At 42.6% G+C, this 26,880-nt stretch overlaps 2 protein-coding genes across 2 annotated transcripts in view; one reads left to right on the forward strand and one right to left on the reverse strand.

Annotated features, from left to right (window-relative positions):
- The window catches only part of LOC126544267 (plasmolipin-like), a 61,624-nt gene extending 58,148 nt beyond the window's left edge, over positions 1–3,476 (reverse strand). The window contains exon 1 of the mRNA XM_055062044.2: positions 3,321–3,476. The gene's annotated coding sequence lies outside the window, so the exon portion shown is untranslated. The remainder of the gene's footprint in view (positions 1–3,320) is intronic.
- Positions 3,477–4,424: 948 nt separating this feature from the next.
- On the forward strand, positions 4,425–26,743 carry LOC126544254 (kelch-like protein 36). Its single transcript, XM_050191508.2, has 2 exons — positions 4,425–4,743; positions 10,463–26,743. Exon 2 carries the CDS (start codon positions 10,570–10,572, stop codon positions 12,385–12,387), a length of 1,818 nt encoding a protein of 605 aa, XP_050047465.1. The 5' UTR covers positions 4,425–4,743; positions 10,463–10,569; the 3' UTR covers positions 12,388–26,743.
- The last annotated feature ends 137 nt before the right edge of the window (positions 26,744–26,880 follow it).

The raw sequence follows: 26,880 nt of genomic DNA on the forward strand, positions 1-26,880 counted from the left end.
CTTTGCTTAATGGGGTATGAGCCATTCACTGTCTTACGCAAAGGACATTTAATAACGGAGGTGATACGCGCATGCATGTGCGTGCCTATACCGCCACGATGACCACAGTCCAGGGCAATAAATATGTTCGTACCTTTGTTCAGAATCCTGTGACACCTCTGTGTCGTGTGCTAAACAGCTGCGCTGGTGATCCACCTTCACACAGTGGAATCGATCATGAATTTTTGCTTTTCACGAGCAGCCGGACTCCTTGCTAGCACTTGCACCGGCGCTCCGCCACTACAACGATGCCGGCCAGACTAAGCCGCTGTCTTCTCAACAGGCGCTTCCAACAGGTGTGACGCCGCACGATGATCCGGCGTTGGCAAAGACGCAAACACCGGTGACGCGGCCGACATCGATCCCATGCTTTCTGCTAGCAGCAAGGCTCTGCCCATTCCTTTCGCCGATCGGCGTAAACATGTCGTCGGCTCTCGAAAAAAAAAAAAAAAAGCAAACACGCGCGCGCAAGCTACAAATAATGGCCAAACACGCCAAGGAACAAGACAGAGAATGATGAGCGAATGAATGGCTCCCGAAGCTCCAAAATCATGGGGCATTTACCGTTGTTTTCATTTTCATCGCACTTCGCGTGACTGCTAGGAAGCATCATGTCGACATTCAACGCACGCTTGCGAACTCAAAAGTGACCGAGGAAATGGTTCGGCCGCCATAAAAGCGTGGAACAAAACGGTCATTGAATTCCAGCTTCAATAAAGAAAGAGGTAAATAGCGATAGGCCTAACAGTAACAGCTAAGAACCTTGAAGTCAGTGCCCAAAGTTCCCGACATCCCAGCGTTGCCTCTCCATTCCGCCTGCACATTAAAAAGCGCTACCTCTTTCATATTCAGCCAATTTAGCTATACTTGACAAGAGCAAATTCTAAAGGTTCTAGTGCACCGGAGTTACCACGAAAATTTACAGCAGTCTTACAGCTGCCAACCACCATGCCCACTTGAAAGACAGGCTGCTAGCTGCTGTCTAGCTTTTATAAAGCTAAGAATATTTTCCAAATATTCTTAATCGGGCTTTCAAAACATTTAGTCAGACAGTACGTAACTGAACCGCTTCAGATCGCTGACATCACCTCAAGCATTCGATTCCCACATTCCACCATACCAGCCTTGTTGCAAAAGCATGTCTCACAGCCGCTAACTTGCCCGATGACTACACAGAATTAAACAAATTCTTTCGTGTTCATTATGAGCCTTTAGCTCAAGAGCCTCGCAGAGAGATTGCATTTCATAGTACGATTTTTTAAATTATTAGCGTAACTTACATCAGTACTTCTCTGGTTTGTATGGCGGACTAAAAAGCACAAAGCCCATGAGAGCGATTTTGGGCGCGACAGCGACTAGCGGCGAAGCGAGCCGTCGCGCGACCAGCAGATCACTCGTTGTCGGCGCTCGGTCTTGAAAATCTAGAATTCATCGCCCGGAAGGGCGATGAGCGACTCGTGAATAGCGCGAAGGCCAGAAAAGGTACCTGTTGTCGCACGAAACGAGCAAACGACCGAATTGTTGATGCGTGTAAGGTTAAAAAGCCTACTGCAAAACCTTCAGAAATACTTTATGCTTCTCTGTACAGCAAAAATCATTCGAGCATTACGTCAGGCCAGTTTCAGCACGTATTTGCTGCCCTCATACCGGCAACACCGGGGAGACGTCGCTCATCAAAGTCGTCGCTCGCCCGGCGACCAGCAAACGCGACAGCCATCTCCATCGCGTCGCTTGTCGACGTCGCGCGTAAGATCGCTTTTTTCTTTTATTTTAGTACTAAAATCCGTGTCATCTCCCAGCACTCAGCATTCCTTGTGGTCTGGCGTTGTCACTACTGTATACATGCATGCTAGCTTTCACAGGGCCAGTATAATATGCAAGGATTACTTTCGTTCGATTCTTATCCACCGTTCACAGTCGGCCGATCGCGGTGATAACGTGGCCGGGGCGCCACTTTGACCACTGACGAAGCACGAAAAGGAACGGCATTATCATGGAGTCGTCTCGGCCTTGTGGGTCCCTAGAAAGAACTGAGCGTTTCTTATTTCCTCTTTAAATTGTCATGGGTTATTTCGACTCGCGAAGGTGCTCGTTCACACGCCGCGTCAAAAACCTATCGTACGTCGTCGTGACAACGATAACAAAATAAACGAAATATTGAAAGCACTGCGCTGATCCAGGGAAAACCCCACTGAGGTCTTTGTCAGCCCAAATAACCTTGTTTTGGGTGGTTTTTAAATTGCTCCATGTGGTGCTCAACGATGTTTACTATTTATTTTTATTCATTTGCGGTAAGGTAATTATTGAGGCCAGTCCAACCAGCTGAATTAACTCGCTTTCTTGAGCGCCGGGTCCCAGGATCACTTTTTATACCGGCCGAACCAGGGAAGTAACGATCCGAAATATGCCATCACTCAATAGAACGCAAGATACTTTCTTATTGTGATGTTTTCTTCGTGTGATACGTTCGGCCACCAGCCGAACGTATCACACATTAGTCGGAATGCTACGGTACGATAACACCAGCGAAATTTGAGCACTGAAATTACAAAAAAAAAGAAGAAAAAAAAACAGTTTGTTTTCATTCGCTTCCGTTCTCTCTCCCCACCCTTTTTATTTTCTTCAGTACAGCTAAACTGCAACATGCGCGGCCCACATTAATTTTCGTAGCTAGGAAAACACAGAACGAAGCTAGCACTACGTAGAAATGCGCGAAACAGCAGCGCTGAGCTAGTGTAGATGGCGACAGATGTCTTACTAAAGAGAGGCGGTCGACAAAACGATCAGCTTTTAGAGACCGCTCAGTAGCGTGTGGAAATTTTGATTTCATAAGATTTTGTGCCAGAACAAGCACTCTCTACGTCGCAAACAATGACAGATAACAGTACAATATCTGGGAGGTGAGCAAATCAGCCATTAAGACGTTCTGCGCGCGCGAGAACATTTCCTGTTTGTAGGCGTGTCTTCACCGAGCGCCGCTGAGCCTTCCCCAGCCTGGGATCAGCGCCGCTCCCACCCGTAAAAAAACTCCGTTAGTGGCGCGGATAACACTGGCACTTCTATTATGTTTACCCACAAGGGCAGGTCGGCTAAGTGCTGAAACACCTGGCAAAATATGCATATTTGCCCCTAGTAAACGTTATGTTACGGATCGAGACCGCACAATTAACTAGCCATGTAGCCTTTTACGGATTGTTCTGCGGACCGCTATGCTGAACGACCTGCATAGCACATATGCACTCCGCACGGAATATGAAGCAGTAGGAGAGGCGCGCACTCACGAATTCACGGAGACTCCTTGGCTGCTTTATCAACTGAATATAGCGGCGACGGTTGAACACCTTCCTTCAACCGCAACGATTACTGGAGACAATTTCACTTCAGCCTACCCGTAACCTAGGCTTGCTTCCACGCTTGCTTGTCCCGGAGAAAAGTCGCTCAGCAAAAATAAACACATATATACGTAATCCAACGAGTTGGTAGCGCCATCTTTATTAAGTTTTGGTTTTGGTTCTGTCACGGTGCGTCATGACCAGTCATGACTAAGACAATTTTTCAATGTTTGTACATTTACAGCTCGTGATCGACCACTTTCGTTATCGTATCGGGCAATAGCTCTTAGATATAAATATACTACATTAACACTGTACTGCCTACTATGCTGCCTGTAGCTACGTGTCACCATACCATGCCGTGCGCGAGCCTAAAAGCCGGAACTTAGGTCTTTGCGCACACGCAAATTGTGTTTACTTATGTGATTACGTCACCAAGGGCATCATCATTAAAGCTGCCAATCACGCACAGAAGGAAGAAATTACGGATAATTGTTTGGTAAATGCGCCCGCTGAGTGATGAGACAGCTCCTTGGATGAGAACGCCCACCTATATAAAGGAAGCATCGTACTCTTGACTTAACACTTTGACTTCACTGTACCTCTGACTACTAAACGTTCATTTTCCATTATATGTTACCTAGTGTTACATCATCATGGAAGAGATGGTGTCCAAATCAACTGCCTATAGGGTGGCGTCCTCTAGATTTAAGATGCAGATCTTTAAGGCTATGCTTTTCCAGGCTCAATGCGCCGGATGAGATTGCGGTAGCCAGGAACACGTCATAGACGTCGGATTTAGGTGCTGTCCGAATTCACGCCTTGTAGAGTGACGCGCTCTGGAGTTTAAGCGCATATTTTAAAAGGTATGTTTTTGCTAGTTGAATGCGGCGAAGGCGATTTTACGAGCCAAAAACACGTCATATACGTCGGGTTTTGGGCACCACTTACTCCACATGCTCTACCAGTGCTCCACATCTTCCTGGCCTGGATTTTAGCCAGCCTTGCTTATAAGCCAACAAAAGCACCAGTCAAAGCCAAGGGTTTATTTTTTTAATCCTTTCGCTTCTGAGGTCGCTAGCTAATGCGTTAGCTAAGGCGCTCGTCCGCTCGCTAACATTTTAATCGGAATCAGTAATCAACCACTTAGGGTCCTTGACTTGAATGCCTCTGGCATGGGCATTTGCCAGCACATGTGATCTGTCCGCTTGCCGATTAGAGGCGTTTTTCCCACGTTAGTCCTAACGTGCAAGCGACAATACAGCTGACCGAGATTTCGACTCTCCGTGCTCTGGCATTGGCTCTGGTTAGTTCGCCATCCCATTGCCATGCAGTTCTGGGCATGGAATCGCCCGCACAGGGCGTGCTGTAGGTAAGTTATCAATGCGCTTACAGTCTTCTATAAACGTATTGTATCCACGTCTAGTCAGTTTCAAAGCGTAAACGTTTCGCGTAATAAAACTTGTTCGACGGCAGTTAAATTACATGAAGACGCAAGAAGAAGAAGAAAAGCAGGTACGTCCGACGTACCTTTAGGCACAGCGTTAATATAATCTCATGTGCTCTCCTGAGGCCTCCGTTTACCGGTTACATGTGCCCACCAATCCAATCTATCATCGCGTCGAAAAAAGCACCCCGTGACTTCTACAACACCATTCAGAACCTTATCCGCAAGATAACGTCCAACGAACATGTTAAAGCATATTTCTTATTCCATCGTTAAAACACAATTAGGACGTGTTTAAGACGGACAGCCAGCCTCTCGTTTAAAAATAGGTGTTCTTAGCGCAAGTGTTAGATCACCAGTCGTTGTTGCGGTGCCCTTCATCTTTAAGCTTTTGCCGCTCACTTGCACATTCAGTTATTCATTACTCTTCAGGTTTTTGGAGCTTGTACTTGGCGGGGCGTTCTTAAATTTAGATGTTTCCCACGAAGGAGTCTGGCAGAATTACGCTATTGACTGGCTTGTAATTAAGCCGACAATTGTTTGTGCATTCGCATTGTATATACTGCGGTATGAAACATCATCATCCTCTTGGGTCCTGAAGTGTACTTTCTAGGGTCCACTTCACATTAGCAGTGTTTTGTGCATCGCCACTTTTCTGTTGACTTGTTGATAACTAAACTTTGCTGCAGGCACTAATCTTACGCATTCTACGGTATGTGCAAGCTTTTGCACTCAATTCATGTGAAATTGAGTAGTTCTACAAGGACAAAGTCAGATGCATGGTGCGAGGACACACTGTCCGTCTGTCTGCATGTGCGTGTGTGTGTCGCCCTGCAGCTACAGTTTCCCAGTATGACTGGCCAACTAGTCAAAAGTAGTGCCCTGTTCAACTGCACTGACTCTGACCATGTGACCTGAATCGCTTGTTCTGGCCACGGCGGCCGCATTTCGATGGGGGCGAAATGCGAAAACATCCGTGTACTTAGATTTAGGTGCACGTTAAAGAACCCCAGGTGGTCGAAATTTTCTGAGTCCTCCACTACGGCGTGCCTCATAATCAGAAAGTGATTTTGGCACGTAAAACCCCATAATTTAATTTTTTAATCGCTTGTTTTGATACAGCAACGGTCAATTTTGTGTCAGCTGTCTCTATGGCAAGTCTTTCATTTCTTTCTTTCCCGAAAAAGTACGCTTGCATCTTGCATTGAAGACCACGCTGGACTTGATTTCAATGACGCCTGCAAGTGAATGCACCGAAGGAAATGCAATGTGCATCTTGGGCACATTCATGGCCAGGCGTCATTTAGATTAAGTCAAGCATGGGCTTCAAGTTAAAAGGCATTTCGAAATACGGGGAATCAGCGCAGCTTTTGACCCGCCGTGGTTGCTCAGTGGCTATGGTGTTGGGCTGCTGAGCACGAGGTCGCGGGATCGAATCTCGGCCACGGCGGCCGCATTTCGATGGGGGCGGAATGCGAAAACACCCGTGTACTTAGATTTAGGTGCACGTTAAAGAACCCCAAGTGGTCGAAATTTCCGGAGTCCCCCACTACGGCGTGCCTCATAATCAGAAAGTGGTTTTGGCACGTAAAACCCCACAATTTAATTTTTTTTTAAGCGCAGCTTTTGCTTCACTAAATATATCTACAGGTACAGGCTTTGTCAAAGTATATGGGCTATGTTTCATGCAACAGCAAGAGTGACTACAGGCCGTCTCTTGTTACAACACCCTGTAGAATGAAAAGAACTCGTACTCGCTATCCAGAGTTCTGAAGTGTCAGGAGCGCCATGAGAACCGCACCACGCACCTGAAAGGTGTGCGCAGTTTAGGCACGGAGTAGCCTGTACACTTTTGACAAAGGCTGTACATGCAGTTCTACATGCATATTTCCACACACTTATCGTTTACACTGTGAACTTGCCACCAGCACATCACAGGATTATCTGGTTGTGAGCGAACATTGAACAATTTCAAGTGTGTCACTTGCCCAGACCATGGCTGCCTGGATCGGCACGTGCAGCAACTAAGCCGCGCACGCCAATTCAGGCAGCTGTGCCCATACATTCAATAAAGAGCTCATTTATTTTTCTTCTACAGGATTTAGAAATGTTAGGTATTGCAGAACGTGAGCTTGGGTACAACAGGTGTCTTAGATTAAAAAGTACGACTAATTTTCTTGCTATGTGCTACATTAGATGAACACTAGACAGGATAAGCCCGAAACAACATCATCATCATTTATTGACCCTTAAGGACCCTTTTCAGGGTATTACATAAGGGGGGGGGGGACAAAAGCATCAAGAAACACTATGGTCATTATTATACAATGGTTAACTCATTAGTATAACGGTAAGCAAAACTTAGTATACATGCTAGTAGACGACGGGCAAGAAAAAAAAAAAACAAGAAACAAGAAAAAACAAGATGACAACATAGACAAGAAGCCAAGAACACAGAGATGCAGTACTGGATCAGGTGCTAAATGTACCTCTGTATTCCATATAGTGTCATACAGTGCTTGCTAGGTTCAATAAAGTTCAACAAATAAATGCTGTTATTCGTGTTAAGAAACCAGAATTAATATCTCAATAAGCAAATGTAATTGTAGCTGTATAGGGTGTATGCACTGAAACTCGGCCACGGCGCTGCGCTGCCTCGACCGAAATCTGTGCTGGTCATCATATTTGTGGTTCCTCCACAGCAGACGACAACACATTCTGTTCGGTGTTTCTATACAAAAGTCTTCGTTTTATCACAAGTGGTTCTGGGGCCGCTAGAAAGGTGGTGTCAATGTTTTGGCTAGATGTTCTGTGCAAGCGTGCAATACCTAGTAAGCTTGGCGGTGTAGTTGTGAGCAAACCTGAATATGTCAATCGATTGCCGAGTATGCGCTTGGGTGTTGGGATGCGTTTGCAGCTTTAGGTTCACGGTTGTCCTAACAGCTCAAGAAACAACAAGCACAACAATTTCCACATTCAAGCACAGGTTTCCATAACGTGCATATGTAGCCGAATGTGTGAGTAAGCGTCTGCAATTCTGCTTCTGCAGGTTCAGTGAGCTTACATTTAACTCTATTGGGCTTGAGCAACAGCCTGCAATGACCTCGTCAGTGTGCTTATCATTGAAATTGTACATGCCCACATTGGTTTCTTCTAGAAATGTGAAACATTTTTAACAGAATATTTATATCTACGAGCTAGCTTGATTATAAGTGTCCAGATCTCAACACACTAATGATTGAAAGTGATAGCAATAACTTGTGGCATAAATTGAACTCGGAATCATTGCAGCTTTGGCAGCAGAAAAGTGAATTTTAAAAACAACTGTCGTACCTGGATATATGGAACCCACATATAACGAATTATTGTGTACATCGAACAGCTGTAAAATCCCCTTGAAAATTTTTAATTAGAATCTTTTTTCTTGAATTACCTATATATTGAACTTTTTTGTGATCTCCTTCAGATTCGATATATCCGGGTTTGCCTGTATGCAGTTGATAGGATTAAAGAATGCCTCCAAATTGTGATGTGCTTCTGCAAACTTATAATTCAGTGTGAAGACAATTTTTTCTTTTACATTCAGTTGTGTCCCAGCTGTAAAGAAAATTGATGGCACAAGAGAATATAAATGGTACATGACACTCCTCAAGGGCACTGGAAGGGCAAAAGGTGAAGCAAATATGAAACATGAGAATTGAAATTCCAAGTACACAATAATGGGCTTGTGGCTGTGTGCAGTAGGCAATTTGATGGCACATGGTAAACGCAACACAACTTTTCAGCCAGAACTACGTGTAGTTGCACACATGAAAATAAAATATTGCTAAATCTCCCAGTGGTAGCATAGAAGTAACGTTTCATAAATAAGAGTGCAGTTGGCAGTGGTTAAGGCATTTGCTTTTATCTGACATCACATGGGATAACAGCTTCTTTGGTTACAATGTTTCACCGCTGTGAGCCAATTTGTGTTATCCTCTTGCAACTTTCTGCATCCAATTAAAGTTATATTTCTTATTTAAGGGATTAAAGCATACTTGTTTCCATTATTTTGAAATACAATCTCTCCATCGGCAGTACACTTGGGTAGCTGCATACACACAAGGATGTGTACACCTGCCTTGACAAAAAATAGTGGCATAGTAGTATCAAGGGCACAGCCACCATCACTCAGGTTTTTGCTCTCATCTCCATTAAAGTGCAGCAATCATTCGCTGACCTAAAATCTAGGCTGGCATTTTCAATGTAGTTCAAATGCTAGAGCAGCTTGTAAGACTGGTTGTTGGGTAGTGATGAGAGTGGACAAAATATTTTCGAAGACGGTCACCTGGGGACACATTTCTTGCAAGTAAATAGCAATGTTACTTCATTCATTCCCTCATTACAGAGAAAAGGCAAGGTGCAAGATAAGTCTTCAAATTGTACTATTTTGCATGGATAAAATGTAAATGTAAAGAGAATAAAATGTAAATTTAAAAAATAAAATATGGATGACATATTGAACTCATTACGAGCACTTTGACCACATTCACAGATGTGCATGTTGTCCGAAGTTGTCCCAAATTTGATTAATAAGGTTGTAGTTACTTGAAATGTCGTAATATTGATGTTGAAATGTGCCAACTAAATTAGAAAATACCTTGTAGGTGGCATCTCACGCTGATTAAACTGCTCTACCTTAATGCCGCTGTGTTGACTATACCATTAATCTCTAGCTGAAGCAAATGCATCAAGAAGCCAGGTGGGGAAATGTTAAAAGTGCATTATCTGCTTGAGGCTGTCAAGTTACTCATTGTTTCTATGAACATTATGCAAGTCTAGAAGTGCTTGTAGAAGGGTGGATCACTTGGCATGTTGTTACACTTGCATAATAAAAAAAGGCAGTGTGATAGATGGAACATGAAGGGGAGAACGACAACAGTACAGGAGATTTCTACTCCTCTCTGTTTTCTTTTGTGCTGCCCTTTTTTAACAGTAAAATATGTGAAAAATAAGCGGCTGCATTATTTTTTATTAAAGTTCCAGCATTATCCTAAATGACAAACAAGGAGAGGAGAGCGCAGCACTGTTGAAACTTGAGAAAGACTGGTGAAATCATAGGTGCAGGCACCACCATGCAGTGCATGTGCCTCAACCTAGAAGGGGTGTTTCAGCATCCATTATTGGTCTGACAAATGAGTGGATGACAGTGTCAGGAACGAGCAAAAGCATGCATGGTGGTGGTCATCTGTAACCGACTATGGTGGTGCAGGAGTGTGATGAAACTGGACTGGTTGGTGCATTTGAAGGGAATTGAATCGCGTTTCAGACAGGACAAAATAAAGACCAGACACACAGTGCTGAACAATAGAAATTTCAATGGAACAATGGATTTTTTTTCTTTTCATGTGTGAGCATAAGTTAATGAGACAGTGCTAAGGTGTATGTATCATGTTTGTGTTTTGACCGTATTTTATTCGAGTTACTCAAGTAGGAAATGACTGTTTGAAAGTTTGCTTTTGGCTTGGTGTCATCAGTAATGCTGGCTGTGTCGTTGTAATAAGGGCTGCTTTCTGCACGCACATGCTATAGTGTGTGTACGCTATAGCTTTTGTAGTCTAACGATTTTCTTAGCACTAAAGCGATGTCTTTCTTTCATGCCCAGGTAGCAGTGCCAGTGATCTCCTTGCAGTGATGATTCTACCAAAGAAGCAACCTTTTCGGCTGAACACAGTTGTAAGCTGAACGACATATTCAGCCTAAGAGCAGAGGATGAAGGAAGTCTCAAGGCACAGTGATGGAACTGTACCAGGGTTCCGAATGGTTCACTTTGAATCTCCACCACATGCCAATGCACTTCTTAATGGCCTCAACCTTCTGCGAGCCCGTGGACAGCTTCTTGATGTAACTCTAATCGCTGGTGGACGAGAGTTCAAGGCACACCGTGCTGTTCTTGCTGCCTGCAGTGACTATTTTCGTGCGATGTTCACAGATGCTATGCTCGAGAGCCGTCAGCCTGAGATCTGTCTTAATGGAGTCAGTGCCCAGGGTCTGCGATGCCTACTGGAGTATGCATATACATCAAGGCTGGTGCTAAGCTTAGCGAACATTCAAGATGTGTTGGCTACAGCAAATCATATTGGACTGACTCCTGTCGTTGAAGCCTGCTCTTCATATCTGCAAGATCAGCTTGACCTTGAAAACTGCATTGACGTTGCTACACTTGCAGAAACATACTCATTGCGAAGACTTCGGAAGCGAGTGTATCGTTTTATTTGTGCAAACTTGCACCAATTTGCAAAAACACCAGAATTTCAGCGGCTCTCAACAACACAAATGGAGCATCTGCTTGCCTGCGATTTCCCTGTGAATTGTCCGGAGGGCGATGTACTTTCATTTGTCCTCAACTGGGTTGCCTGTGATGTAGGGGATCGGCTCTCACAGGCGCGCAAGTTGGTCTCTTACGTTTGTTTTTCGGAAATTCCGGCATCCAGACTTGCTGAGTTATGGGATTCTCCAGTCCTGCAGTGCCTTTTCTCTCGTAGGATTCCTCCCCACCTGTCTGGCATTGGCGGCCAACCACCCCCTAGCCTCGTGAATACTCGAGGCATGGAGCTTGTATTGCTCAAGGTAGGAGGGTTTGGCTTGTCGGGAGTGACTAATGAAATCACATACTACTTGCCTAGTGCAGGCCGTTGGAAATATCTCACTTCTATTCCTCATGTAGAGCAGTGCAATTTTGGCACAGCTGTTCTTGGGAACGAGCTTTATGTGGTAGGCGGCTGCTTCAACCAGAGTCTGCACCAGGAAAATGTGCACCCGTTTGGCTTCCGTTACAATGCACTCACCGGGGAGTGGTCGACCATGGCACCCATGCGCTGGGAGCGTTGTCGATTTGCACTTTGCGTGGCACGAGATGATCTCTATGCGGTGGGGGGTGCTGGTGAGGTGCTTGGTGATGTCGACACTGCTGAAGATGGAGAGGCTCATTGTGAGCGTTACGACCCGCACACTGATGTGTGGATGCCTGTGGCCCCACTTCCAGGTGCCCGAACTCAGCATGCTGGAGCAGCCTGGGGCCCATACTTGTTCGTTTCTGGTGGCCTCAATGCAGATTCAGTGCTCAACTCCCTTCTTCGCTATGATACACGCACCGATAGCTGGGAGACGATGGTTCCTATGTCTATACCCCGAGCTGATCACTCCATGGTGGTTTACGGGGACCGCCTTGTGGTCTGTGGTGGATGGTATGAAGATGCTGCAACGGGCACGCGCGTCCTCGCCGAGTCAGTTGAAGCATACGACATAGCTGCTAATGCATGGACTCCTGTGACAACAGTGCCAACTCCACGATACCATGCTGGTGTTGCAGTGCTTGGCTCATGGCTCTACACAGTTGGCGGTTTCCACAGTGACACTACATTTGATCGAGCAAGTGGAGTTGTTGAGAGGTTTGACTTGGATGGCAGTCTCGGTTGGGAGGAAGCGCAACCTTACCCGCAGGACATATGGGAGCATGTGTGCTGCACCCTGTTTGTCCCCCGCTGTAGAGATGACCTTGATGTCATCTCGGACAAGACCTTAATGTGAGTTTTGGCAGTGCTGGGCGTATTGCTCAGTTTGTGCCACCGAGATGGAAGCCAGTGTGTGATGATTACTGCCCATATTGTGTAATTTTGCATGCATTTAGTTTTCTTGTTCTGCCCTCAAGTAGCATGCATAATGTCGGCCTGCTACAGAATTTTCATATAATTTTCAAAGACAGTTGCGAGAGACAAGGTTGTAACTTGAAGTGTAGCAGATGCTTATGCATGCCATGTAGCAAGTTTTCACATTTTTATATCAGTGAAATGCTGCATTTACTTTTTGTGTGAGCTGCCGTGCCTTTTGTGCTGAGTCACTATCGTAGCATGTATGCTACTGCTGTTGCAGTTTGCTGAGTAACACCATATTGAAAGTTCAGCCATTAGAGAAGCATTCTTACTGGTGCATCTGTTGACTTTAGCTGAGTGCACAGGCTTAGATTAAAACGTGCACTTGTTCACACTAGATTTGGAAACATGAAAAGGTACCTGTTAAAGGGAATACTTAGCTGCATTTGAATGCGTTTATGGTAGCTGCACTTATGATGAGCAACAGATATGTCATTTTGTCCTTGCAGAATATGTAAATTCATGTTACCAATTTGCTGCCATACCCATTGAAGCTAAATATATAATGCTGCTGAGCAGAGGAACCTGATAGCTTACTGCTGCAAAAACATTGGCATGTAATTTTTTTTTCTTGGCAGCTTATGTGGACACGGGTTTCGTTTGGAGTTGTTACATATTAGCCAATTTACCTGAACACATATTGAAAAACTCAATTTTTACTTACCATGTAAATTAACAACATGGTGCAAATGTATGTGATGGGAAAGTTTAAAACGACAACTGAGTTTGTTCTGATTTTAGAATTTATGGTGTTTGGCAGTAAGCAGTGAAATCATTTACCTTTTAATTTCCAAAGCTTTTCCAGCAGTGTGCTCAAATTATTTTAATAAGCTATGCATATAACAGATACGTAATGGCTAAGGTGTGTGTGTGTGTGTGCGTGTGTGTGCGCGCGCGTGTGTGTGTGTGTGTGTGTGTGTGTGTGTGTGTGTGTGTGTGTGTCTGTGCGTGCGTGCGTGCGTGTGTGTGTGTGTGTGTGTGTGTGTGTGTGTGTGTGTGTGTGTGTGTGTGTGTGTGTGTGTGTGTGTGTGCAGGTTTGGGGAAATGGGGGGAGGGAGGCAGGTTTTTGATGCTTGATTTGTAAAGTGAATTGGCTTCCATTCATTATTCAGTAGGTGCACTTTTGTATTGCAGGTTAGTTCTTTTTGCAGTATAAGAAAAGGACTTAAATTATGAATGAAGTCGCCCCCCAGTGCTATGCAACATTGTGCAAATAAGTTTGATTGTCCAAGGATATTTTGCAATCTTGCAATGCATGCAGTTATGTGCAATTTCATTCAGTCTTTCACAAATATTGTTCAATCTACACCTTCTCTCCATTGGCTTTTTACTGCATACTATCAGCAGAACTTCCGTGCATGATCGAGCCATCTGCCTGCTCTTCGTCTGCCTGTTCCTGCTAAAGCTTTAACAGCTATCTATAACACTAACCAATTTGAAAGGAGATGGCTCCTTGCTGATGTCGTTGGGCTGGTGAAATAGTTGGGCTGGTGCATTTAAGTCGTCGTGGGGCTTCGGAATGGACGCACAGTTGGCAAGGCTTGGGATTGCATGGGATGGACAGCATGAACACACTTCCTAGCTTAGAACTGCTGTCATAGTACAAACAAATATTAGTTGTTGTGCTGATAAATGAAATTAATGGAAAAGCTTAGAGGCTGTTCAGTGCATTTTGGCTGACAATCGAACTGGAAATAAATGACTTGCATAACCTGCAATCATTGGGCTAAATTCAAGGTCCAAGGCTTTCATTGCATGAATCAATAATTGTTCAATGTTGAGCACAAAAATTTCCAGAACTGTAATGTAGCTTATGCTAAAAAGGGACACTAAAGGCAAATATTAAGTCAAGCTAAAGTGATAGATTAGTGCTTGGGAATCTCTAAGGCGTCAATATTATTGCGAACAGAGCCCTAATAATTGAGAAATTAAAGTAAATGCTGGACATGGTTAGAGACTCCTCCCGAGGCATTCACGTACTTGACTGATGACGAAAGCACTCCTCAGTTAAATTCTGTCACTAGTACTCAACCCCTTGTTGCAAAAAACATCCTTGTATTGTATTATAACGTGAAGTAAAATGCTACTTGTCCAGTTCTATTTCGTATTTAGAAAAAGCTCATTGAAATTACCCTTGACAACAACGCAGGCGGTTGAAAGGTTTCTTTTTTGGCTCGACTCTGCGTTGCCCACTCTTTCGCGTTTCAGTAGTTTTGTTATCACATAGTCCTGCGCTGGTTTTGCTTGCTCGCGAAACTCGCACAAACTGTAAGTAGCAGAGAATTCAACTTCCATGTAATGTCGCGAGATGCCCGAGCGGTCTACGCCACTTGACCAAAAAGCAGCTGCAGCAGCAAATCCACCGCTCTGTCATGGCTCGGTACTGCTGTCGAGGGCCATTTTAATCACCTATGGCAGCAAAGGGTGGTGGTGACTTATGCAACGTGACCACTCCCCCGGTTGGGTGGTGGGAGATTTGAATTTCGAAAAATGTCTTTGGACCGTTCAAATCTAATTTTCTCGTAAAGTAAGTCTTGGCACGAAACAAGTGTTGCGAGGTTTCTGAAATGGTTTTTAAACAGTCCACGACGACTTAGTATTTCAGCGCTCATCCTGTGTCCTCCCTTGTCCGTGTTTTTTTTTTGGCGCTGTTTTAAATATGAATGATTCCGTACCAACTAGCTCGCACCCAAACCCTTCTGAGTCATCACTTAGTATTTGCCTTTAGTGTCCCTTTAAGAATAGTATACTACAAGTGGATCATATATAAAAAAAATTCATAGTGAATTGTCTTATGGAAGGAATGAAGACCCATGCATGCTCATATTGTGCTTCCCCAATGAAACTATAGCAGCTGCCATCTTTTTTTTTTTTTTTTTTTCATTCTGAGTGATATGCATTTCTGTGGTGGGGCTCCTCTTGGCAATATTGTTGGTTAACACTGTCAAGATTGTCGAAGCCATTTATTCCAGTAAAAGAGGTTACTGAGCTCCTATGGTCTTCAGAGCATTGCACATACGAGGGGTGTTCATAAAGTTCATATCAGTACCTTAAATTTGTTACAGGCTTACATGATAGGCATCAAAATGAGTGCCCGTCTCTCTAGTTTCAACAAAATATAAATATTTTTTTACATAGTGTTATGGTACACCCTTAGAACATCAAAACAAAAACAGCAGCACCCATCGCTGAAGTTGGTTGAAGCGCAAGAAGTGATCTGCTTTCTGTATTTGAAGGGACCCAGTGCCAAGGAGATTTATGCCAAGCTGGTGGTGGTGCACGGCGACAATGTCCGAGGTTGTGACACTGTTGTGAAATTGTGCAAGTGATTTTAATGCAGTTAAACAAGCCAGGACAACAAAGGACATCGAGTGGCTGACCATCACGAACCACAAATTGATACTCAGGTTGAGGCACTAATGCTTGCTCACTATAGAATAACTGTTGAACAAATAATGCAGCAGGTTAAAATTAGTGTGAGCTCAGATTATGCTTCCAGATTAGTCTCATGGCCTAGTCTACGTTCCTTCATGACAATAATACGAACTTTATGAACATCCCTCATTGTAGCTTGGCAGTGTTATAGATCTGGTTTCCACCTTAAATTCTTTTTTTTTAGCTGCTTTCTTTCTGTAATGACCTAAAATTTTATAGTACATTACTCACTTGTTGCTGCAGCATTTCCTTTCATAATTTGTTGGCACTCTGTGTATTAGCCTTAAGGGCTATTCTATGGTATCTCTGCAGTATTCATTATCTATGATCTGCAAATAATCGAAGTGGCTATACTTTTAAAGGCTTCTAAACAGCTGCACTGATTTTTGCTCAAGCAAAGAAGTGGGGCTTGCAGTCCCTCGAGTGTATCTTATTGTGATAGCTTAAACAAAATGAAAAGAGTCGCTTCTGCGCTTAGTGATTATTTGGAGTACGTAGTATTTATTTTGTCTTTGTACTGTATCAGAGCTTTTGGTGTTGTAGGGGTCACTTTAGCCAAGTTCAAAGCTGTACATGAAACAATGAGGTATTTCTAACATTTTGACTTGAAATAAGCTTTGTTGACTTTGTTGACATGTTTTCACATTTGACCAAGACTGCTTAAAGGGAAGCTGTATAGATTTTAGAATTGGAAGATTTACAGTGGTTTAGTAGGCTGGCAAAGTATAATTTAGCTTCTGAAGTTATTTTCTTGATAGTGCACATAGCAGTGCCAAATCGCCATATAAATTTTCGTCGAAACTCTGCCGCCCTTGTGTGCTCAGCGCAGTGGTGAAAGGCTGGGCGCGAGGATGACATCAACACAGGGGTCACATGAGCGCTCTATTTGAATCGCGTGCCTTGCAGATACCGAAGATGTCGTAATCGTCTTCGCCATCAGAGCCCCTTAATCGACCCACGGCTTCTCTCGCTGACACTGCTACTAGTTTTTGCTAAATTAATGCAACTTGCATTGACTTGTGGCCTGTCAAACTATGATTTTTGTATTCAGGGGGTAAAAAACTAATAACCTGCTGACAAGTTTCTTTTTTGAAGTGTTTCAGTTTACCTTTAAGTGTGCTGCAAATGAATTTTTTATTTTTCATTGTGGGCGTGAATGTAACTTTCATGAAGTAGGTCTGTTGGTTTAAAAAAAAATGTTTTTAAATACTAATACAAGTTGCTTTTGCTTTTGAATTTCTCTGGTCTTGAATGTAGTTGGCATATGGCTGAGAAGTTGTTGAATTTAGCACCGCATGCTGCTCATATGAGCCTTTCATGCCACATTCTTGCAAACAACAAATTAGTAGTGCTTAGCTTGGCTGCACTACAGAGTACATCTGAAATGCTGTGTTTCAAACTCGTGTGATGCATTAGCAGGTGCATTTCTTACCTACTAAAATTTGTGCATTTCTGATGTCTCGCTTATTGATTACTTATTGAAAATATTACTATTAGTATTACTATTGAAAACAAAAGGATTCTGTTGTGAAGCTGTGAACCAAATCCAATTGGGATAGAGAAAACGCATTAGCTCTGTGTGCATACTGATGCAGCTTGCTTGCAGAGTGACATAGCAGAAACTGTCTTTAAGAGGGGTCATTGCCACTGTGGACCATGTCTTGCTGCCGTGATTACTAAAATAATAGCTCTAAATGTTTGCAATGCTCTTGTCGGCTGCAGTGCATCTGTCTAGATTTAATTTGTAAATTTTGAAATGTTGTTCAGTTTCCTTCCAGGGATAAATTTTTTATGTGGTAAAAAAGAGGTGCTTTGAGTAGGAAGTGCACGGCTCTAGTTATCTTACTGTGGCTTCAGCTGGTTTGGGAAATCAGTTATTGCTCTCCTGCTGTTCGCGTCATACCTTATATTGTACTTTTTTGCAATACTTAGTAACTGCATGATAACTTACCTTTTTTAGGTTGTTGCAGGAGGTCGTGGGTTCGATTCCTGGTTGTGACAGCCGTATTTGAATGGGGGCAAAATGCCAAAGCATGCATGTACTTAGGTTTAGGCGCACATCAAAGAACCTGCAGATGGTTAAATTTAATCTGGAGTCCTCCATCGAGGTGTTCTTCATAACCCACAATTCCATAATTTTTTTCTTTAGGTTGCTTAGTGGGTATTTCAATTTGTGCTTTTTAGATTGTGCAGTTTGAAATGCATTGATCCAAGATAAATAGATCTTTCCAAAAGCAGTTTGATGCACCCCACCATGGTGAATACAGGACTATTCCTTATGCATACATAAAAGAGGTTGCAGGTGAGCTGGACTGCAAGTTTCTCTCCGGATGTTCACAGCAGTCTTAGAAGCATGTGTGTCTACTATTTTGACAGTGGAGAGTTATAGGCTAATATCCCATTGTGAGGTGCTGTAACTGATTTCTGACAAGGCTATATTTACTTTTCTCATGGGGGAAAATTGATATGTTGTAGTGACTTAAGGTTTTACTGCTTTCTTTGTGTTACTGGTTTATAGGCACATGTGTGGTACAAAACCATAGGCATTTTTAGCAGATCAAGCACTGGCATACTTTCTGTTGACATGTGCTTCTTGTATGCATGCATTTCTGTTTTTGTTCTTTGTCTAGTGCAACATTGCAGCATATATGGCTGTTTTGTGAGTGCTATCACAGTCTTTAATACTTCTTTTCTTGTCATGAAACTTAACCATAAGGCTATAGGCGAGTTTGGTATGCTGTCCAAAGCAGTTGTCCATGCTGTAACATCAATCATAGGGCAGTTGCCATCATTTGGAGGCTACATAGTGCGCACATTCTCACACAGCTGATCAAGGACCTGTGCTACAGAAACACTGTGAAAAGCAGTGCATATGTAACTGCCAGCCAAAAACAATGCAATTTGAATTAAAAGCCATCAAATGCATAGGAGATAGCTCTTTAAGCGACCCCTTGCCAGTCCACATAGCAAATTTTGCTTATATGCTGGAAGTTGTTACGTGCCCCCTAAGGAGTATTCTACCGCAACAATTTTTCATATTAGTTCATTTATATCGGAGATAGAAATGTTTGAATTTGTGCAAACCTATGATTTAAGGAGGTGAGCGTCATCACCAACATAGACACTCTGTCACTTGCCCAGTCTAGCCTCCGCACGCGAAAATCCTTCACTGTGTTTTCCCATACTGGAGCTGGAGGATCGCATAGTAAACGCTTCATGGGTCCCACCTTCTCTTTTCTTATTCTTTTTTCTTGTGCGTTTTTGCTGAATGGTGCACTACCGGTAACGGTCTCATTCGCAAGCTGTTGTGTTTGTCTCGTTTCGCGCAGCAGACTATTTTGCACGCTCTGCGCGGGAACACCTGATCAGTGCCACAATCACGAGCAATGAGGCAGGTGTGAGAGAATGAAAGGGCATGATCGCAGCACTGGAACATGGTATAAAATGAGTTTCGTTCTCTGCGAGCACGGCTGCACAATGGGGGAACAAGCAGACGAAACGGAAGTACATCTCTTGATACAATACGAAGTAAAACAAAAACATGAAGACATTCAGTTTGTATGTTTCATTATTTCTCTAAATTTTAATTTATCTATCGAAGCAACTGATTAAACAAATAACTGATGTTGCCTTGAATAACTCTTGAAGTCGCGTGTCACTATGAGTGACGTCACAGCACTGCCATGTGTGTAGGCACACTTGCGCGATATATGTTGACTCTCCGGCTGGGAGCGCACGGCGCCTGCAAGAAGAAGGGCAAATGGCATTTAATTTGAAATTTAAGCTCTTTCTGCGGCGCTTAGGGGTGTAATACTTAGCAGACACGATCATTAGTGCATTGTATGCACCGCACTTGTCAGCTCAAAATGGCCAAACCTGATGAGGCACCCTTGAAGGAAAAGCACAGGTTGAAGCTGGCTTCCTTACAACCAGCAACATGCTCCCTTCTGTGTAAGGAGGGAGATTGGAGACAACAGGGGCACTATAAGGAGGACAGTGGCAAAATTTAAGTGTGAAAAAAATACGATCAAGGTATATTAGGTATACAAAGGGTGATGATGTAAAGGTAAGGCAAAGAACAGTGCAGATGAAGATATTCTAGAGCTTGATTTCTTTTTTCTTTTTTTTTGACGGACAAGTCGTGGTAACTAATATCTTTCTTATCTCTAGTGGATTCACAGGAGTTTAGTCCATTCTTCTAAAATAACTGTTCCTGTCATCTGGGCATTCCAATAAAATGTTGCACTTTTTAAACTCGCCGCGCTTATCACAGTAAGGATTAGTGGCTTGTCCAAGGTGGCAGAGGTCAATGTGACATTCCGATGAAGTGAATGATACGAAGTTTTACTCTGACAAAGCCTCAAATTTATGACCAAATCGGTCAAGCGAAGGAAGCAATGCTAATGAAGTGGCAGGATCCATCCCTTTCTGAGCAGGCAAACTTGTTTGTCATCGTCCAAATTTGTTGAAATGAAGGTAGCTACAGTGGCCCGCATAGTTCTCTCTATAAAAAATATATTTTGAAGACTCTGAGACTGGACATATCATTTGCAGTTTTACTGTGACAATTACATTGACACTGTGTCGCGTGCATCTTTAATATTGCTTGGAAACTTGCGTCGGTGTTTACAGGTCACATTGTGCACATGTTTTCATGCAGCTGGTGAAATCTTACATGATGTCTTTTGTTCTAAATACATCAGAGTGTAAAGTGTCGTTAACAGCATTATGGAGTTGTGTGCATAGCTGAACACCATTCTTTAAATCCAGAACAGAAGAAAACTTCTGGAAAAATGGCAGCACCCTTTCAGTTCAGTTCTTTTAACTGGCACTTTAAATGGTTTGAGGCAAAAGCAGCTGCTAGTGGCACTGTTTCTAAACAAAGTCCGGTGAGTGTGCCGAGTTATGTCTGAAGTTTCATGCTCAATAAAAAAAAAAGAAAGTTAGACTTTCATACAATCATTTAGCAGCTTAAAAATATTAGGATGCTGTGTATACATAATGACCTGGGTATTATCGGTATGGTCTAGTTTAAGAGGCTGTGAGATAAAATGCTGAACATCTTTAATTGTAACTTAAGTGCTAAAACAGGTTTTACATTTTAATTGTGCGTGGTTTCTTTTATGTTATGTGAGCATGAGACTACTCCCTTAATCGGTGAATTCCTTTGGCATCATACCTTGCTAAGATTGCAGGAAAAATTCGGTCTTATATAAGTTTATAGTTTATATAAGTTTATTCATAGGTGCAGTAAATAAATAAATTCCTTCATTCCAGTAAATATTATGTTCCTGGAGGACAGTGACAAGAGCCATGTTCAGTGAAAGAGGTTGATAAAGAATGGAGAGCTTGATCACTTCATATGTTACGTAGTGCCTGACCTCTTTGAAGTGGGGATGAAAAGGAGTTGGCACAAATCAAATGTAGCATGAAGCTTCTGTAAATGTTTCCTTGGAAAGAAAGCTTTTTGTTGTAGTCTGGGGATTGGATATGAAACTTGTGCTTGACTGGGTTAGACTCATCAACTGAGCTAACCAGGAGGATTACAGTTTGCCAGTATGAAAGCTAATTAATTGGCATCTCAATGTGGTGGGAATCTATCCGAATGAGTTCTGTAGAAATCGACAAGGTGTATGTTTTTATGAATATACCTCTCTCTACCAGGCATGCTTCTGCACCATGGTTAGCTATTGTCTGATGGTGCTTGCTGTAATATACAGCAAATACTCGTCTTATAGTAGTTGTTTTAGTGGAATTGTCAGTCTAGCTTCTGGTTGTTGCCTAACCAGAGCGCATTCGCTTTTACCATATTATTTCAAGTGAACTGGTGGCAGACTCCACTTTTACAAAGTAAATGGGTGAGAAGGTACAAGCCAACATTTTTTTTATTCCCCTACTTACACTTCTACGTTTCTTGCAGCTAGTGCCTGACATTAGTCAGCCTTAGGTAAAAGAATGCCTCAACGACACAGGAAAAAGATGCAGACCTTTTGAAATGCAGCGCATCTTTAGGCCACATTTTGAAGCAAGCTCTAAGTCTAGCAGGTATTAGATGTTGCCACATTCCTTTTTTGATGCACTCTTCTAGGTTGTCGGAACAACATCAGAGGATGCAATGAAAGGCGGCTGAGCCGAATCAGAGATTGCCAAGATAATCATTATTATGGTACGAGCTGTATGTAGGAAAGTAACTTGGGCAATTATTCTGAGTCGCCAAACCATTCAGCAAGAAATAAAGAAATGCATGTGCACTCGTGTGCCACATGTTCAGCATGCAAACGCAAGGCAGGCTAGTTGGTCTGTCGTACTGGGGATCTGAGGAGTGCTAAAGGTAGGACATGACACAAGTCATGTCGGGTGCTGTACCTTGTGTCTGTCCTTTTAGCCCTACTCAGTTTCCCAGTTCAGTGTACAACTCATCTTTAGAGGTGCTGGTTTGGTGAATCTACGCATCAAATAATGCTAAGATACTTCACAACTTATGATGAACTGAATAATAAGCATTAAAATAGAAATGGCAGTGCACTGAAACTGGCTTTTAACCACCATAATTAACCTAAAAAGGCCAGGCTGCCAGCATGAAGACTGGTGCGAGCAGAACCAGGATATGGTTGTAGGCCAGAGACAGCAAGCAAATGTGGCAGAGTTCCAACAAAGCATGTACCATGGAGTTCATTACTCTTTCCCGACAATAGGGAAAATGCCTGTAGCTTTCGGTTAAATTTTTTTCTGGGCTAACTGTTCTGATTAGAATGTAATGGCATACAAGAAGTGAAGCTAAATAGGCTTTTATGTTTGTTTGTTATGTATATTTGAAGGCAGAATTTCGATTGTGAATGCAACATTTATTTTGTTAAACAATAATTTTCAAATAATTCTTCCAAGCCAGACAAGGATAGTATGCTTTTATCTCAGGCAAAATAAAGAAAATCGGCAGAGTTCAGTGATTGCTTTGGCAATGTTTAAGACAGCAGCAGGCTGTCACAGTAGACACTGCCATCTTCTCAAGAATAGCTTCTTTGCAATGCATACAACATTGTCGTCATTTGTTGCATTACTGCTTGTTGTGGCTTCTGAAGTACATGCACAGACGGTACATCTCTGTCTGTGTGAGGCAAAAACTGATTTGCAATGTACAAAATGCTGTCCTTCTCTGCCACAGTATTCACTGTTGAAAATTCTGAAATAAATGTGCAGACATTGCCATCTCAGATTTTATGGGGGGTGCTAAACCCCAAACAAAACATGAAGCGCCAAAGCCATGCAATAGTGATGTTTAGCTCCCAAAAGCACATAGCTGCAGAGGCACATGTTCAAATCTTGATGGTAGCGGTAGGCAAAGTTTTGTTTTTCTTCACCGTATGGCGAGAGGAGATAGCCAGACGACGACACCGTGACAACAGCTGTTGTCATCGGCGTAATGGAAAAGCCATACAGACACAGAAAGCCCTATTTTGAGCTTTGAACTTTTGTTGCAGTAAAATAGCCAAGAATAATTCAGAATATACAAAGTGTTCCCTATTTTGTGAACACAGTTATAAAAAAAAAGTAATGCTCTAGATCACGTTTCTTGAGCTACCAAAAGTTATGTCAGCTCTCATGTTTGACATGCCGTTGCAAAAAGCAGTTCCACAGACTGAAAGATAGGCATGGCAGTTGTTACAAACAAAAATATGTTCTACTTGGTTGTCCTGATAGCACTTCTTTAATTTCTGCATTTGTCCTTCCTGGCTGACCATGGCTGTCAGCAGTAACATGGCTTCAAATTTGGACACTGCTTAAAAACTATTGGAATAATTACATAGATATCAAATGTGTGGTCTTAAAACTTGCTATGAGATAGTGCAGTAAGGCTGGCTGTTCTGCAGAGGCTTTAATATTGTTACGGGGTGTGTAGAGCACATTTATTTCGGGGAGCCGTAGCGCAAGTTGGTGGCAGTACTGCACGTCGTCCTTCTCTTCCTCGCTGCCCTCTTAATCTTTTTGTTGCTGCTGATGCTGCTGCTCCACTACCATTGACGTGCTGTAACATGTGATGCACTGTAACATGTGACACACTGTAACATGTTACAGCACTTCAAAGGTAGTGGTGCAGCAGCATCAGCAGCAACAACAAGATTAAGAGGGCAGCGAGCAAGAGCAGGATGACGTGCAGTACCGGCACCTGCTTGCCCTATGGCTCCATGAAATAAACGCCTTCTACACACCCCGTAACAATATCAATGTAACAATGCCCATCAATCATTGGTGATGGACGCTCTATAATTTCGGTGTGGAAAGAGTTGATAGCATTCTAGTGGTTGCTGCTGTATACCTCTTGCTGCTGCTGTCACATGGCAAAGTGAATGCATTCAAGATCCCATTTATATTTTCAAAAGCTGTGCTATCATAAGGTGCACTGGTTGGGCACAGCACAAAGAAAGACTGAGTGAAGAGGGGAGTTGTGCGTATTCAGCAATATGGAAAAAAATCTCAGTAGAATGTGAATGACCCCAGCTTAGACTGCACTTTTGTTCCGTTCTGTGCAAAATAATGTGCAAAATAGGAGCGTCGTAGCATGCTTTCTTTAAGGTGCCACTAAGGCACTTCACTAGAAACCAGCTTTAAGACTCTGGATTTTTCAAAATGATTGAACATAGCATATCTATATGTTTGTACTAACAGGGACTTGTTGAGGGTTAGCAGTGCTTGAGTGTACCTTCAGTGTTGTTTGAGCTTTACTTAATTCCTCTGCTTTTATGGCCATTGCGTTGAACAAAGCTCTTTGGTTATGTCAATGGTTCATTATCAGGAGAGTTCAGTGTATGGTGATGATTAGTTTTGATAAAACATTTTGCAATTTGAAGATCATTCTTAGTAGTTTACACTTTCAATTATTAATGTAACAAAAGAAAAATGAGGTAGTGTTGCCTGTTGGAAACTTGTGTGTCGAGTACTACATAAAGGCATTACTTATAACAAAATGTTTCTGAAAACGGACAGATGCTGCTTTATATATACAGGGTTGGATGATCTTATCATATAATTGATGAAAAACTCATTTTTGTCAACACTATTGTTTTTAAACGATGCTGGCCAAGTTAAGCTTTGGATAGAATCTAAGTAACTGACTTAGTGGACAAAAGTAATGGTTCTTTTATATTGGATCAATGCAGTGACAGCTGTGCAGTGAATGATACACACCTATAATCATCCTGAGCATTGATTCATTCAGAGCATGTGTGTTGTTCGTGTTAGTGCAGCTAAGGTCCTTCATTGATTTTATGTTTTGCATGGACTAAAGCGTCTTGATAAGAGCAATTATTTTAAGTCATTTTTGAGTACCTCACCAGGTTTGCAATGTTTAAAAGGTTTAACTCTTAGAAACTGACTGCAGTTTGAACATGAGAAATCACGCCCCTTCAACATAGTGTTCTCCATCTGTGCTAGGACAGCTACTGTGTACATTGTAACCACTGTGTGTATTGCGGTGCTTTCAAAATTCGTTAAGGCAGCCAGATGAGGTGGTCTCATTGAAGTGTGATGTATCTGGTGGCTGTGTACATGAGTGCAGCTCACCTAAGTGGCTGTGTCACGCATGACTAAAAAAAAACAACTTAAAAGTGGCATTGCCCAGGCCCATAGTTTTGTTAAGCACTTAGTCCACTGTGTATGACTGTAGTACTCGTTTAGAGTGATTTCTTTCTTGCCCTACACATCAATGCAATCTGCACTATCAGAGAAAGGTTTGTGCACTGTAGTTGACATAAATTGAATGCTTTTGGAACATAGAGAATTGAATGGAAAGATGGTATGCAGTGTGCATTTATGTGTGTTCAATGCAGCACACCACATTTTTGCTGTTCTTCCAGGTCAATGGTAAATTTTTTTTCATTGCTGGCATTTGTAAACTTTTTTTTCTCTGATAGTATGCTAAATTTTTAGGTGCATGATATACCATTGTTTTGTAATTTAAACATTTGGTATTGTGCTTAACAAAGTACAGAAAAAAAAATACCTCAGTGCACTGCTGCAGTGTGAAAGGGTGGAAAGTTACAAGTTACCTGCTTACTTCTGCAGCTCATAGGCTCCTGTTAAAAACCTGAGCCAGTCAGTGTTGTACGGTCTTGCAAAAGTCTAAATTCCATGCCTTTTGTTATCAGGGTGTGCCGGTTCCTGTGCATCATTTGCCTGCACAGACATGTGTCTTTAGTCTTGCTGCCGTAAGGGGCTATAACTGTACCTTCAACATGCATGAACTGGCTTGCTCTGCCAAAAAGATCGATGTCATTTACACTTTTGCGACAGACTGTACATTCATTGACAGCTGGGAACAGTAATGAAAGTGAATGGCCATTGCTTTAAGCTAACCACTTGTGATTGGAGAGCTTAAGCATACTTTAGACATGATCAACTGCTTAAATTGCATTCCAGGCCTTGTAAATTTATCTATGATAGAACTTTACTCTAGCTCCCAAATGAAAAACATCCTTCAACTTGTTACTTTTACATTCATGTTTTTCAAATCATGTGTATGTAGCACACGAACCCATTTGTGCCATTAAGCTAGGGACTGCTGCAACTGCACTAACTGCTGTTGGCAGCTCACATAGAGGATTTTGTTGTGTGCTTATCCAGCTTTTTGAAGGAATGTGTGTTTCTTTTCTATTTCCTGTGCTTAGCTGATGCTGAACCTGTTGCACATCACATGCCCAAGTGATTGATTGCCACATGAGCTGTGCATCCATCTGCATGTCTTGCTGTATGCTGTAAAAGGACACTGTGATACTATTTATTAAATATTGAAAGTTTACTTCTCATCATGTTTACTGTGCACTGTGTTCCAATTACCTATAGTTGCACTAAGCTGGCTTGACCTGGGAAGGGTTACTACACACTACAATGTCTGCAAACTTGTAAAGGGTGGTTTAGAGGGGCCTAATGGGTAGGCTCTGCT

The sequence above is a fragment of the Dermacentor andersoni genome, chromosome 1 (assembly GCF_023375885.2).
Source record: "Dermacentor andersoni chromosome 1, qqDerAnde1_hic_scaffold, whole genome shotgun sequence".
Classification (NCBI taxonomy): Eukaryota; Metazoa; Arthropoda; class Arachnida; order Ixodida; family Ixodidae; genus Dermacentor; species Dermacentor andersoni.